At 44.3% G+C, this 16,367-nt stretch overlaps 1 protein-coding gene across 3 annotated transcripts in view; it reads right to left on the minus strand.

Moving 5' to 3' along the window:
- TMEM67 (transmembrane protein 67) overlaps nt 1-16,367 on the minus strand; it is a 61,434-nt gene that overhangs the window by 30,065 nt on the left and 15,002 nt on the right. For all 3 annotated transcript variants that reach the window (XM_073330575.1, XM_073330576.1, XM_073330577.1), the window contains exons 5-7: nt 15,333-15,402; nt 15,148-15,222; nt 696-758 (exon numbers count right to left, since the gene is read on the minus strand). In XM_073330575.1, the coding sequence (XP_073186676.1) occupies nt 696-758; nt 15,148-15,222; nt 15,333-15,402 (208 nt within the window). The remainder of the gene's footprint in view (nt 1-695; nt 759-15,147; nt 15,223-15,332; nt 15,403-16,367) is intronic.

Consider the following 16,367-nt stretch of genomic DNA (forward strand, 5'->3'; position numbering starts at 1 on the left):
CCCACCCTCTAAGAGTCCAAGCACTACATAGACAAAACACTGAACTACTATCATCCCTACTTAATACTGTAGATGGCTGATTGAGGCACAAAGAGGCTAAGTGATTTGCCCAAGATCACACAAGAAATCTGTGGCAGAGCAGGAAAATGAACTCTGATCTTCTCAGTCCCAATCTAGTACTTTAACCATAAGTGCTCTCTTCTCTATGGTCAGAAAAGGCTCCAGTCAACCAAAGCTGAGCTAATAAAAGAAAAAGCAAACACTAAAGTAACAAAATATTTTAAAAAAATTAAATTTAAATCTTAATTTTCAATAAAACAAATTTACTCTTTGTAAAATAACAAAAGGCTTCACCTTTAGGATAAATCAAACTAAAAGACCAATACATTTTCATAATCTTTTAATCTATTTTTTTTGGGAGGGGGTAGTCTAAGAAGATTCTTCACTTCTTTGGGAATTGTTCTCCTATACTATAACTCCCACTAGCATTGATTACTGTCTAAAAAAAACAAAAACACAGTACCTATTTTCTCCTCTTTGTAGACTGTCATCCCAAAATAAGTTTTCTTTAAAAATAAATTGAATACATCAAGTTTCAAAAATTAAAGTGTCATGTGTTATGTATTTCAGATTTATCAGATTACTATTTCTAAGTAAAACACACGATACAAATTCAAAACATGCTCAAAACTTACCCAACAAGCACCTGCTGATGCTTGTAGGTTTTTCAGAAACCATGCTGATACCACTGTTATACCCTGTAAATAAGGAACCATTGCATTACAGTATCTGTTTTCAGCTGTAAATAGAACGTCAATTAACTCAATATATCAGAGTCTGGAAAATAATATGGCATGCCAATTGAAAGACTTTGGACTATTTTTCTAACTTTTCTAAAAGCTCTTTTCCTTGAAAAATAATGTCCCTTTGGAAATGATCTATCACTTAAAGCTACAGCTTGGTACAAAACAGGTAGACTATAGCAAAGGAAAAGTTTGTGCTGCTTCAGTAAGAAAGATATTAATGCCTGAACCAAAAAGAAAGACTTAAGCTTTGAACCTGCATGCTGCCACGAATGGGCAGATCAAACTGCCCTTGAGGAGTGCCAGTGACGTCAAAGGGCCTATGTGCAGGTACACGGGTTCATGTATGTGCAACAGCTTCAACGCTTTATTTGCTAAAACTTACTCAGTTTGATAACAGTAATAAAAAGGAAAATAATGCAACTAGACAGATCTAAAATGAAAAAGGTATCTTTTGTCTGTGAAATACAAACTGAAGGCCTGTTTTCAGTAACAAACTATTTAGAAAAACAGACATTTTCAGAAAGCGTGACTAATCCTGCTTTAAAACACACTACTTTTCTTCTCCTCTCTTTCATAATAAAGCACTCTTCAATTCTGAACAGAAGAACACAAGAATAGGCATACCTGGTCAGCCCAATGGTCCATCTAGCCCACTATCCTGTCTCCTAACAGTGGTCAGTGCCAGGTGCTTCAGAGGGAATGAACAAAACAGGGCAATCATCAAGTAATCCATGCCCTACCTTCCAGTCCCAGCACTTGGCAGTCAGAGGCATAGGGACATGCAGAGCATGGGACTGCATCCCTTACCCTCTTGACTAATAGCCACTGATGAATTTATCTAATTTTTTTTTCAGAATACAGTTATAGTTTTGGCCTTCACAATATCTCCTGGCAACGAGTTCCATGGGTTGACTGCTTTGCGTGAGGAAGTATTTCCTTTGGTTTCTTTTAAACCTGCTGCCTATTAATTCCATTGAGTGATCCCTGGTTCTTGCATTATGTGAAGGGGTAAATAACACTTCCCTATTCACTTTCTCCACATCATTGATGATTTTATAGACCTCTATCACATCCTCCCTTAATCATCTCTTTTTGAGACTGAACAGTCCCAGTCTCTTAAATCTCTCTTCATATGGAAGCTGTTTCATAACCTTAATCATTTTTGTTGTCCTCCTCTGTACTTTTTCCATTTCTAATATTTCTTCTTTGAGATGGGGTGACCAGAACTGCACAGAGTATTCAAGATGTGGACATACCATTGATTTATATAGTGGCATTTTATTTTCTGTTTTATCTATCCCTTTCCTAACGTTTCCTAACATTCTGTTAGCTTTTTTGACTATTGCTGCACATTGAGATGATGTTCTGAGAGAACTATCCTCAATAACTCCAAGATCTCTTTCTTGAGTGGTTACCACTGATTAGACCTGTAGTGAGGCGGCTGCCCCACACAGGCAGGAGAAGGGTTAAGGCAGCCTTGGAAAGGCTGTGCAGAACCCAGCCAATCTGGAGAAGGCTTGCTAGAGCAGACCATATATAAAGGACTGCTCAGCAGAACAAGGGGCAGTCTCTCCCTGGAGAACAATGGGGAAGGACTGTCCGCCCAGGAGCACCGGAGATATTGCAGTGCTGGGCAGAGTAGCGGAGCTCTTGGCTGACCATGGCCAGACTGAGGCCCTGAAGCAAGAGCAGAGAAGGTGCTAGGGCTATGGGGGAAGAGGCCCAGGGAAAGTAGGCAGTGGGAACAGGAGGAGCAGCAGTAAGTGGCTACCAGCTATAGGGTCCCTGGGCTGGGACCCAGGGTAGCGGGTGGGCCTGGGTTCCCCCCTCCCTTTACCCCTACTTGCCAATGAGGAGAGTGGCCTAAATCCAGACTGCAGTTTCCCCCTGAAGCCAGGGGCTAGACTAGAGACTGCAGTTGGCTGCTGAGGCAAGTGGAAGGACTGAGGACTGCCTGTCCCCCAGAATGGGGGAGACAATGGGCTGGGGCACAGCTGTAGGGCTGTGTTCTGAAGAGGACTTTGTGGTCTGGAAGCAACGCGGGTTGAGACAGTGGAGGAAGTGGAAGTAACGGCGAGTGAGACACCACTAAGAAAAGGCACCCTGCTGGTCCAAGAGAGCTAATTCTCAGCATGACAAGCAGGAGGCGCCGCAGGGGTGGGTCTGAACTGCTATAAGACCATCATTTTGTATGTATACTTGGAATAATATTTTCCAGTGTGCATTACTTTGCATTCATCAACATTGAATTTCATCTGCCCTGTCACCCAGATTTGAGATATCTCTTCTTAACTCTTTGCAGTATGCTTTAGACTTAACTATCTTCATTAATTTAGTATTAACTGCAAACTGTGTCACCTCAGTTTACCCCCTTTCCAGATCATTTATGAATACGTTCAACAACACTGGTCCCAGTACAGATCCCTGGGGGACACCACTATTTACCTCTCTATTTGGAAAACTGACCATTTATTTCTACCTTTTGTTTTCTGTTGGGATGGGGCGTCTGCCCCTCACTGGCAGAAAAGGGGTTAAAAGCAGCCCTAGGGATGCTATGCAGGAGGCAGCCAGTCTCAGAAGGGCTTATAGGAGCAGCCAATAAGGGCTCGGCTGGCACATATAAGAAGGGCTGCAGAACAGAGGAGTTTCAGTCACTTCCTAGAGCTTGAGAAGGGATGAGGACAGGCTGCCTTTCAGGTCGAGGACAGCAAGCACCCTGCACAGCGCAGTGCTGCAGGCAGAAACCCAGAGAGCTAAGGGCAGCTCCTGGCAGGCGGAAGGGATCTGCAAACTGAGGCCCTGATGCAAAGGCAAAGAGGGTGCTGGTGCCATGTGGGAAGCGGCTAGACCGTGGACTGCAGTTTGCTACTGAAGGGAGTGGCCGGACAGTAGACTGTAGGTCCCCTGGGAAGGGGGGGGAACAGCGTGGACTGCCAGAGGGCAGTGTCACTGAAGAGGACGCTGCAATCCTGGGAGTGATGTAGGTCCAGGAACAGAGGTGACAGAAGACAAGACACCACCAGAAGAAGGTGCAGCACTAATTCCCCAGTTAGCTAGCAGGTGGTGCTGCACTGGTCAGGCATGCCCCATCACACGTGCTGGAGAATGCGGGCACACAGTCACCCCGATATAAGGGGAGGATAGACAACTGTGGGAACGATTGCTTGCCTCAGAGTTGAGAGACTGAGGCACACAGAAGATGGAGACAATGGAGTGGTGGTATGCAGAGGCCTTCTTTGCAAAGGGTTCTTGTGCCTTCTCAGACTGACTCCAAAGTCGATGCCCCGTGAAAAGAGGCCAACAAGCAGCAAAGGTGGCTTCAGGCCCTGTTACTGCAGGTGTTCACAACCCAACAGAGACAATGGGAGGCATCGGAGTACCTGCAGGCCTATAAGACCCGACTAGCAGAACAGCAGCGGTACCTATTCAAGTTGCTGGGAGGGTCCACAGAGGCTGCGGAGAGCAAGGGAGGAAGCCAAGCACCAGGATCAGGGGCCCAGTGGCTGGGCCAAGTGAATGTTATGCCTGTGGGAAACATGGACACTGGAAGAGAGAGTGCCCCTACTGGGGTGGGAGATAGAAGCCTCTCCCAGAGACTGGGAAGGGGTGAGAGCCCAAGAGATTCCCTCTTGTGAGGAGAACAGGAAGGAAATGAGTATGTTGGACCTGTGGGCAACAGGGACCCCTAAGGAGGGAGTGCCCTCTTAGTTGAAGGGGCTGAGCAAAGGAAGGACAATGGGAGGCCCATGGCCAAGGGGAGGCAAAGGGCTTGTTTCCGGTGCCATGAAGAGGGCCATATAAAAAGACTCTACCCCCTTTGGAGAAGGCGGGATAAAAAAGGGATACCCGAGAGCTGGGTGTGATGGGTTTAGTCACAGAGATCCCCTGGGGACTGTCATCTGATGTGCTGAAATCACCTCTGAGCCTGTTTTCCCTGCCACTTGGGGACTTCCAGAACCCTGTCTTGTTGACCAACACAGACCCAGAGTCCGGGCCATGCCCCCAAAGCTGCAGGCTTTAAGTGAAAACAGCTCTGCAGGTTACCTGACTCCAGCACCCAGCTCCCAATGGGATCCAAACCCCAGATACATCCATTTTACTCTGTATAAAGCCTTTATAGAGTAAATTAATGAATTGTCCACCTTCTATAACACTGATAGAGATATGCACAGCTGTTTGCTCCCCTGGGGATTAATCACTTACTCTGGGTTTACTAATAAACAAAAGTGATTTTATTAAGTATCAAAAGTAGGATTTAAGTGGTTTCAAGTAATAACAGACGGAACAAAGTAAGTTACCAAGCAAAATAAAGCAAAAACATGTAAGTCTAAGCCTAATACATTAAGAAACTGATTACAGGTAATCTTACCCTCAGATGTTCCAATAAACTTCTTTCACAGACTAGACTCCTTCCTAATCTGGGCCCAATCCTTTCCCCTGGTACAGTCCTTGTTAGTTAAAAAGCAGCCATCTCAGGTGGTAACTAGGGGTTTTCTCATGATTGGCCACCCTTTGTCCTGCTCCACCCCCTTTTATAGCTTTAGCACAAGCTGGGAATCTTTTCATCTCTCTGAGTCCCCATCCCTCCTTCTAAATGGAAAAGTACCAGATTTAAAATGGATTTCATTGTCAGGGACCCCAGCCTCAGTTCTTCCTGGGCTGGCCCAAGTACACAGGAAGGTTTGAAGTCCCAACGCCCCGTGATGCACCAGTTTGCATCGCAGGATTCCCTTTGCTTTCGTCCACATTTGGCACCATCTTTCAACATTTTTTGTACTGCACGCTCTGTCTTCTTTCGGTTTGCGGGAATGGAGCCCAAACTGCTGAGGAGTATGCTGACGAGTCTTGCCAGCACGTCACATTTGGCAGTCGATCCAAAGTGATAGTGAGGGCTCTGACGATATCAACTTGAGTAACGCATATGACACGAGTTTGCTTGTGGCATTCACGGACATGCTCACCACCATGGAACGCCGCTTTTGGGCTCGGGAAACAAGCACTGAGTGGTGGGATCACATCGTCATGCAAGTCTGGGATGAGAAGCAGTGGCTGCAGAACTTTCGGATGAGAAAAGCCACTTTCATGGGACTGTGTGAGGAGCTCGCCCCCACCCTATGGCACAAGGACGCGAGACTGAGAGCCGCCCTGATGGTGGAGATGTGGGCAACTATTGCAATCTGGAAGCTGGCAACTCCAGAGAGCTATTGATCAGTCACTAACCAGTTTGGAGTGGGGAAGCCAACAGCTGGAATCGTGTTGATGCAAGTTTGCAGGGCCATTAATAGCATCCTGCTCAGAGGAACCATGACTCTGGGTAATGTGCATGACATTGTGGCTGCCTTTGCACAAATAGGTTTCCCCAACCGCTGAGGGGTGATAGATGGCATGCATATTCCAATTCTGGCACCAGCCCACCTAACCTCAGAGTACATTAATTGGAAGGGGTATTAATCAACAGCTCTCCAGGTGCTTGTGGATCACTGTGGGCATTTCATTGACATTAATGCAGGCTGGCCCAGAAAGGTGCATGATGCACGCATCTTTCGGAACACTGGCCTGTTCAGGAAGCTGCAAGCCAGGACTTTTTTCCCCAGACCTGAAGATCACCATAGGGGAAGTCAAAATGCCCACTGTGATCCTTGAAGACCCTGCTTACCTTTTATTGCCATGGCTCATAAAACCCTACACAGGGAGCCTTGACAGCAGCAAGGAGCCATTCAACAGGCTGAGCTGGTGCAGAATGACTGTGGAGTGCACTTGTGGCCATTTAAAGGGCCGCTGGCGCTCTCTGTATGGGAAGCTGGACCTGGCCGATGACAGCATCCCTGCTGTTATATCCGTGTGCTGTACCCTCCATAACATTTGTGAAGGGAAGGGTGAAAAATTTACTCAGGCATGGAACTCGAGCAGTAGAACTCGGAGGTTCAACACCTGGAGGCTGAATTTGAACAGCCAGAGTACAGGGCTATTAGAGGGGCCCAGTGTGGGGCTGCAAGGATTAGGGATGCCTTGAGGGAACAATCTGAGGCTGAAAGCCACCAGTAATGTCTGGGGCCCTGCATGGGGGTGAATTGCAGTGGTTCCAATGTTAGTAGGAACCTGTGTTTGCTACGCTGACTTGCAGTGCCTGTTTCTTTCCTGGGATAAGGTATCTTTCACTTTATGCAATAATAAAGAATGTTTTCAAAGCCAAAAAAATCCATTTATTGAAAAGACACACAACTGCTTGGGAAACAGAAGGGCAAGGGGGTGGGGAACGGTACAATCACAGATTTGCATAGTTCCTGTCTGGAGTGCTGTGCAATGAGTGCTGCACTTCAGAATGGCTATACTGCATGGTGATGGGGGTTGAGTGCAGCAGGTAAGGGTCATTGTTTTCAGGGCTGGGTGGTGAAGCTACAGTTGTTGGAGGCAACTGGTGGCGGTAAGAACCCAGATGTTGGGGCAAGTGGGTTGGAGGTGACATGGTGGCACATGGGAAGAGTTTTGGGACAAGGGCTGCGGGGGGGAGGGGGAAAAAAGGGGCGGGTGCGGTAGTGCTCCACTGCATTGCTATGAGTGCCTGCATTGCTATCGAGTCCGCTTGGCGCTCCATGATGCTTAGCAGCCGCTCCGTACTTTGGTGCTGGCGATCCGCATTCTGCTGGTGGACCCTCCTTTCACTCTCCCGCCACTCCTGCACTTTTTGATTTTCATTACTTGAATGCTGCATTACTTCATGCAATATGTCTTCCTTGCTTCTACATGGCCTCTTTCTGATTCTTTGGAGTCTTTCGGCCGGTGATAACACAGACGACTGAGATCTCAAGGTTGCATCTGTAAAGGCAAAATGCAACACTTAACAGAGGCAGCATTGTTCACATCAGACAGAGCAATGATTCCCCTGTACTTAAGCGCAAACACAGTCTACACAATAGCATAATTTGCCCATCCCAAAGCGAGTGCACATAACCCACAGAAGCCTCAAAATGATGAGTAAGCACAGGGTCAAGTGTGACTGACTGTTTAACAGCTGTACTGTCCTCTGGGTTTCTATGCCTTGGGGAGAGCCGACAGCGGCAGGGGGCCCCTATACTGAACGCTGTCCCCACATTTCCCACAGGAGTTTGTCCTGGAAGATATCTCGCTGCTGAGGGTGACCTGGGAAGCAAGGGAGGGCATTGCAGTAGAAGACGCTCCCGCCCTGGCCCATATGCAGCTTGCTTGTGTGCAGCAATGGTCCCCCCGCCCCTCATGGCACAGTGGTGTGGACAAGTTAGCCTGATTGGGACAAGGACCACTGTGGCTCTCCCAAGAAACCTGTGCAAGCGCATTGCCCAAGGTCTCGATGAGACCTTTGAAGAGATCACTGAGGCCGATTACCGCAATGTGAGAGAGCGCATCAATGCCCTATTCTGCATCTAGGCATGCATGCAGCCCTAACCCTCCTCGCCCCAAGAGCCCGCACTGATTAACTTCCTTCCCAAAATAAAAGCCGCTTACCGGGAACCTCCTCTGGTGTTTGTCCTCCCACAAGCACCGGCCACTGTGACTACCTACTTTCCTCCTGGCTTGAGAACAGCTCCTGGCTGCATGCATCTAGGGATTCCGGGGTGTCTTCCTCCGCCTCAGCACCCTCGCTCTAGCTTTGCTCCTCCTCTTCCTCCTCCTGCCTTGTTGCACTGGGCTCTGAAGTGTCCATGGTGGTCCCTGGAGTGGAGGTGGGGTTGCCCCCAAGTATTGCATCCAGCTCTTTGTAGAAATGGCAGGTTGCAGGGGCAGCACCGGAGCGGTGGTTTGACTCGTGGGCTTTGTGGTAGGCGTTCCGCAGCTCCTTCACTTTAATCCTGCACTGCAGTGCGTCCCAGTCATGGCCCCTTTCCATCATGTCCCTTGATATCTGCCCAAAGATATCATAATTCCTACAGCTGGAGCGCAGCTGGGACTGGACAGCTTCCTCCCCCCAAACACTGATGAGGTCCAGCAGCTCGCCACTGCTCCATACCAGGGCTCGCCTGGCGTGTGGAACCATGGTCACCTGGAAAGATTTGCTGATCGCACTCCACGCCTGGCTGAGCAAACAGGAAAGGATTTTTCAAAATTCTCAGAGAATTTAAAGGGCGGGTCTGACGGTTGGTCACCTGAGGGCAGGGCAGTAGAGTTCAAAGTGATGACCAGAGTGGCTAGCACAGGCAGTGTGGGACACTTCTAGAGGCCGATCAGAGTGCACTATAGGACCAGGGCATCCACACTGGCGCTGCAGTGCTCCATGGGGGCGCAGCAAACTTATTCCACTTGCCAAGGTGGAGTACCAGCAGCGCTGTAGCCATGGAGTCAGAGCGCTCTACGTACCTTGCCAGTGTGGACGGGTAGTGAGCTAGCGTGCCCGGGGCTCCTTTATTGTGCTGTAACTCGCAAGTGTAGCCAAGGCCTCAGAACGGCTGAAGAACACAGCAGTTTCAGTCACTTCCTGGAGCTTGAGAAGGACTGGCTAACTTGCAGGTGGAGGGCAGCAAGTACCCTGGAGAGAGCAGTGCTGCAGGCAGAGACCCAGAGAGCTAAAGGCAGTTCCTGGCAGGCTGCAGGGATCTACAGACTGAGACCCTGATGCAAGGGAAAAGAGGGTGCTGGAGCCACATGGTAAGTGGCTAGTCTGTGGACTGCAGTCTGCCACTGAAGGAAGTGGCTGGACAGTAGACTGCAGGTCCCCCTGGGGGTGGGGAAGAAACAGTGTGGCACAGCCAGAAGGCAGTGACACTGAAGAGGACGCTGTGGTCCTGGGAGCGACGCGAGTCCAGGAACAGAGGTGACAGTGGGAGAGACATGACCAGGAGAGGGGGCAGTGCTAATCCCCGAGAACCCAGAAGGAGGCATCACAGTGGTGAGTTATGCCATCACACCTGTCTTTTAATCAGTTACTGATATATGAGAGAAACTTCCCTCTTATCTAAGGTCCGCTTACTTTGTTTAAGAGCCTTTGGTGAAAAGTTTGTCAAAAGCTTTCTGAAAGTCCAAATACACTATATTAACTGGATCACATTGTCCACATGTTTGTTGACCCCCTCAAAGAATTCTAATAGATTGGTGAGGCATGATTTCAAAAGCCACACTGACTCTTCCCCCAACAAATTGTGTGCATCTATGTGTCTAATAATTCTGGTTTTTACTATAGTTTCAACCAATTTTCCTGGTACTGAAGTTAGGCTTATTGGCTTGTAATTGCCAGGATCACCTCTAGAGCCTTTTTTTAAAAAATGGCTTCACATTAGCTATCCTCCAATCAACTGGTACAGAAGCTGATTTAAAGGATAGGTTACATACCACAGTTAGTAGTTTTGCAATGTCGTGTTTGAGTTCCTTCAGAAGTCTTGGGTCAATACTATCTGGTCCTGTTGACTTCTAACTATTTAATCTATCAATTTGTTCCAAAACCTCTCTATTGACACCGCTGCTTTAATCTATGGAAAATCTAAGTCAACCAAGTGGCAGCAGTCCTTAATTTCAAGTCTGGATCCTACTGCTGCTTTTTCAAACAGCTAAAATTTGAGCAGGTTTCCACCAATAATATACATTCACTTGCTTTGGCATTTTGAGGAACCATATATTATCATGCACGGAAAAGATTTTTCTTCCATCATTAACCACATCTGTGTGTGCATATCCAGCATTTTTGCAGAAAACTTCAAATCTTATTTGTGCTCATTTCCCTTTAGTCACACTTCTAGACTGATGATGGACATAGTAAGTGTCCTTTGACCTTCTAGACCTCGTCAGCTAGTTGTCTTCTTGGTCTACTGTTTAGTAGGTTATTAGAAGTCCAAGGTTCCCCATGAGCTCTGCAGCAAATTGGCTATAAACTCTTTGGAAGGTCTCTGGTTTCTGTGGCGCACTGGTGGCTTAGAAATTCTGCAGGAGCCTCATTTAAATTGAAAAAAAAATTCAAGATTTTAATATAAATATTACAATTATTACAGTACACATTTATTCTTATATATACTTAGGCTATCTCCACATTTTCAGTTTTTAATATGCTTATAATGTTGGTAATCCTATAGCAATTTATAGAATATCTGTAGATTTCACAGCACCTTTTGACAAGCTGACTAGCGACTGATAATCCCTGAAGTTTACCTTGATAACATTTATATCAGTCAATATGTGGTCACCCTGATATATTTATGTGGCTTTCATGACTCATTCCGTTTTCACACTCTAGCTTTTCATTTTATATTTTTTATGTTTAAGTTTCTACCCTCATGGTTGCAAGAAAATCTTCCAGCATGAACTGAGTGTAAATAAAATATAGAGCTGTCATTGAGCCTGCAGACAGCCTGAAAAAAACAGCATTGAGAGGTATGAACTCCCCCTCTGCTCGTTTATTTTACTGAAGCCTTAATGCTAAAGACCAATGATGAGAATTAAGTAAACATTAACTACACAGTTGCCGATGGACTGAGGAAGGGTTAGGAGAATACATAGGCAATTTAATTTTTTTTAGCAAATCAAATTTGCTAAAAATGTAACTTTTGGGGTATCAAAACTGTTTGTGAAATCAGGTTGAATTCGACACTAGTTTCAGGTGAAAAGCTGAGAACAATTTCAGAAATGTCAATGAACCATTTTGATGTTTCATTTTGAATCAACATTTTTGGTTTGATATTTTGTTTTGAATCAACATTCTAAACATTTTGTTCAACAAATAAAATTTTCAGTTTCAGTTAAACTGCTAAACAAAAACAATAAATTATTCATTCAGCTCTAGTCAGGAGTTAAGCACATGGAAAGGAGAATTACACATTACTACATGAAAGGACAGAGGAGATGCACAAAGACAGAAGATGGAGAGAAACAAATAGGGACAGGAAGATAGGATAATGTTAGTCTTAAATTTTCTCACTGAATGATGCTAAATAAAAGTACTGAACAAATAGTAAAAAGAAAAGGAGTACTTGTGGCACCTTAGAGACTAACCGATTTATTTGAGCATAAGCATAAGCTGTAGCTCATGAAAGCTTATGCTCAAATAAATTGGTGACTCTTTAAGGTGCCACAAGTACTCCTTTTCTTTTTGCAAAGACAGACTAACACGGCTGCTACTCTGAAACCTGAACAAATAGTGGTAACTAAATTTTTAGTTACTACAGGAAAGTATATTCTACTCTGGATCTTTGTGCAAAACTTTCAACTTATATCAGTGGGAGATCCACTGTGGATTCAGGGAAGGATAGAGGCTTAAATGCTTACATTTGCCCACAGTCCATAATTTAGACAAGAATTCATCTATCTCAGTGTACACAATCTAGAAAAGGATAAAGACTGATGTAGAAAGAAGGCAACTGAATTACATAATCGCTGTGGTTTATAAGAGAAGAAAGTGAACACAGTTTTGAAGCCTGGTCCTTTCTTTTTAATTATAGTTTTATTTTACTGATTTCTGGACAAGTGAGAATAAGTGTTCCCCAGATGGTGTCTCCAAGCTCTTCTTATAACCCAAACTACCATTTTACTGCATCACTCCTTTGGAACACCTGTGTTGTAGCAACCTTCCGTCAACAGAAGAATCTAGCAAGGATATCACATGAGTTCAGTAGGGATAAGGGGGAGCTGGAGAAAATGAAAGTTAAACATGCTACCTCAGTTTGTGTTTGCAGCACCTAGGTGGCCAAGTCCTGAACTTTGGCACACACTTCTTATCCCCTTGAATTACCAGGCCAGACCCACAGAATGAAAAGGTTAGTGTGGTGATTACTTGAAGTGATTTTAAAATATACCTTCAACTATTAGTATGAATCCACAGCTGACACATTTTTACCATATTACACAGAAAGTTGGTACAGTTTCAACACAGGCAGCAACCCGTTTCAATCTTGAATGCAACCTGACACTAATAATAGCTTTTTTGAAGACTGCTTCCCACTGAGCAATACAGTATTTAACTTGCATAGTTCTAATGGCATTTGCAATAATCTTGCAAATAGATCTTATCATATATATCTTCCCCCAACCTAAAGTAAACTGGGCTAACCCTCAACAGTTTGGGGGTGGAGTGGCTATCAGCTGTTTAGTGTAATTGTACATGAATTAGCTCACATCTTCCCACAGGCAGAAGCTACATATTGGGTGCAGGGCCACAGAAAGGGTAAAAAGTGACAGACTTTATCCTCATGATGCGATAATCAATCTTGCAGATGCCTTGAACCAATTCTGCCCTGGTCTACATGGTGATGTTGATAACCAGCCTACAAAACCTTAAAAGGAGAGCTAGGATGAGATGTACCCTTTTTGGGGTAGAGTCAATGTGTCAATGTCAATGAAGGGAAATTATACCTCACCAATCTGTTATACTTGCTGACACCCTCAAATAATTCTATGGACATGAGTGATCCAGCAGATATAGTGTATTTGGACTTTCAGAAAGCCTTTGACAAGGTTCCTCACCAACGGCTCTTAAGCAAAGTAAGCAATCATGAGATGAGAGAAGGTCCTCTCATGGATCTGATTAAAACAAGGATACAAATAAATGGTTTGTTTTAACAGTGGCAATAGGTAAATAGCAGGGTCCCCCAAAGATCTGTACTGGGACAAATACTGTTCAGGATATTCATAAATTATCTGAAAAAAGGGGGTAGGCAAAGCTTGAAGACCATACAAAATTACTCAAAGACAGTTAAGTCCAAAGTTGACTGCAAAGAATTACAAAGGGATCTCACAAAACTGGGCGACTGGGCGGCAACAACATGGCAATGAAATGTTTATGTTGATAAATGCAAAATGATGTATATTGGAAAACATCTCAACCGTACATACAAAGTGATGGGGTCTAAATTAGCAAGAGATCTTGGATTCATTGTGAATAGTTCTCTGAAAACACCTGCTCAGTGTGCAGTGGCAGTCCAAAAAACTAACAATATTAGCAACCATTAAGGAAGGGATAGAAAAATATAAATCCATGGTCCATTCATACCTTTAATACTGTGTGCATATCTGGTCCCCCATCTCAAAAAGAGATGTATTAGAATTGGAAAAGGTACAGAGAAGGGCAACAAAATTAGGGATATGGAACAGCATCTACATGAGGAGAGTTTAAAAAAATTGGGACTGTTCAGCTTAAAAAATAGACTACTAAAGGGGGGAGGGATACAACAAGAGGTCTATAAAATCATGACTGGTGTGGAGAAAGTGAATAGGGAAGTGTTATTTACCCCTTCACATAACACAAGAATTAACATAACAAACATAAGGAAGTACTGCACACAATGCACAGTCAATCTTGTGGAACTCTTTGCCAGAGGATGTTGTGAAGGCCAAAAGTATAACTTGGGTTCAAAAAAAGAATTAGATAAGTTCATGGAGGACAGGTCCATCAACGGCTATTAGCTAAGATAGTCAGGATAAAACTCCATGGTCTGTGTGTCTCTAAACCAGTGATGGCTAGGAGCTGGGAATGGATGAAAGGATGGATTACTCGACAATTGCCCTCTGAAATACTGGTACTGACCACTGTCGGAAGACAGGATACTGGCCTTGATGGACCATTGGTCTGACCCAGTATGGCTATTCTTATGTTCGCTTCAGGCTGAAACCCATTTTGCGTTCACACAAACATACACTTTTAAAGGCTACTGGAGAGAGATCAAACACCCAATGCAGTTTTACTCAGACTTGTTTTGTTATCGAGTCTGCATAGACCTGTTGTCTCTAGCACTCTCTCATCAGTGGGCTGACGTCCAACCAGCACCAGCCAAAGTGGTTTTTGTTGGTCATTATAACAATCACTAAAACTTAAGATCTTTTCTTCCTCTGTAAGTTAAGGGGTGCTAAAAGTCAGCCAGGAAGTCCCTCTCTGACACTCACTATTGAGTAATTCTGGATAACTATCTTTCATTTATATAGTGCTTTATATCTCAGGATCTCAAAGTACTTTTCAAAAGGTAAGCAAGTGTGAGGGTGGTGGGGTTTTTTTTGTTTTTTTTTAAACACAGAGAAATGGAGCCATCGAAAATTGAGATGACTTGTCCAAGGTCACACAGCAAGTTATTCCCAGAATCAGGACTATTACCCTGACCTCTAGATTTTCAGGCCCTAATTAAATCAACTGACCATAGATAAATACTTCCTCACATAAACCATCTTACTGAGAGACGACTGTATGTGCAGCAGATTGGGGTAGACCATAGAGAATTAAAAAGTGACTTTGCAAGATACGTAAGTAGATGAAAAACAAATAGCAGGCATGAGAAAATGTTCCATTAAAATTAAATTGGATAACAAAATGTTTTTTATTTTAAAACATTTCAGCATAAAAAAACTAATCAGAATATATAACATGAAGCTTGATAACGTTAAGAACAAAAACACTTACTAGCTGTCCATAACGTACAGTTGCAACTGGCTTTGAGGGGAAATTTCTGCTGTTACTAAAGCATAACCCTCCTGTCTGAAAAGATAAAATTAAGAAAATTCCAGTTAAAAATATATATGCGTAAGACACTTTACAACATAACTTTTTTCCTTTACACTTTGATATAAGCTGTTTGTTTCACTTACCAAAATATTTGGCTCCGAACAGTCACAAGACTTGCTTATATTGATGAATGTTTGTTCACATCTTATACACCTATAAATCACACACGAATATATAAACATGAAGAAATCACTTAAAAGAAGGTTAATCCTAAGACTTTATAATGTTAAGCAAGGTATTCTCTTCAAACTTTAGATTAGAACAAGTTTGTTCAGTTACGGAGAGTGTAACGTGTAGCAAGAACCACAAGAGATCAACATGATGTTGGGGAAGAATCAGCACAGCTTTTGTAAAGGGAAATCATTCCTCACTAATCTACTAGAGTTCTTTCAGGGGGTCAACAAGCATATGGACAAGAGTGATCCAGTGCATATAGCGTACTTGGACTTTCAGAAAGCCTTTGACCAGGTTCCTCACCAAAGGCTCTTAAGCAAAGTAAGCAGACATGGGATAAGAGAGAAGGCGCTCTCATGGATCAGTAACTGGTTAAAGTAGGAAACAAAGGGTAGCAATAAATGGTCAGATTTCATAATGGAAAAGAGCAGGGATCTGTATTGGGACCAGTGCTGTTTAACATTCACAAATGATCTGGAAAAAGGGGTAAACACAGAGTTATCTGGGTATACCGAAAGAAGGACAGGAGACACTTGATATGGATTTTAATCAGGCTACAACTTATTATATAGATGTCTTGGACTACCTGGCAGATAAAGTGTACAGTGCAGGCAAATTCATGCTTCTTCAAATCATTACCCAGGGCTTCCACCAGCCCCTCTTCATTTTCCATCCAGGTCCCCAGCCAACCCATGGCTTGGACCTTACCATCCACCCCCCCTTGTGGGGGGGCAGGGGCGGGTATGCGTTAGCTCCCTGCCATACTAATAATAGGAGTTCCCCTTCCCCCATTCTATTCCTTTATCCAGCACCTTTACCAGGCCATTTATCTGATCACTGGATGCCTTCCATACGGAGTACCTGCACTAGACATCCGCCTCATTTACAAATGAAGTTGTGACATATAGCCTACCACCTTTTCTTCTTGCCAGCAACAGGTTTGG

The sequence above is a fragment of the Lepidochelys kempii genome, chromosome 2 (genome assembly GCF_965140265.1).
Source record: "Lepidochelys kempii isolate rLepKem1 chromosome 2, rLepKem1.hap2, whole genome shotgun sequence".
Taxonomy (NCBI): domain Eukaryota; kingdom Metazoa; phylum Chordata; order Testudines; family Cheloniidae; genus Lepidochelys; species Lepidochelys kempii.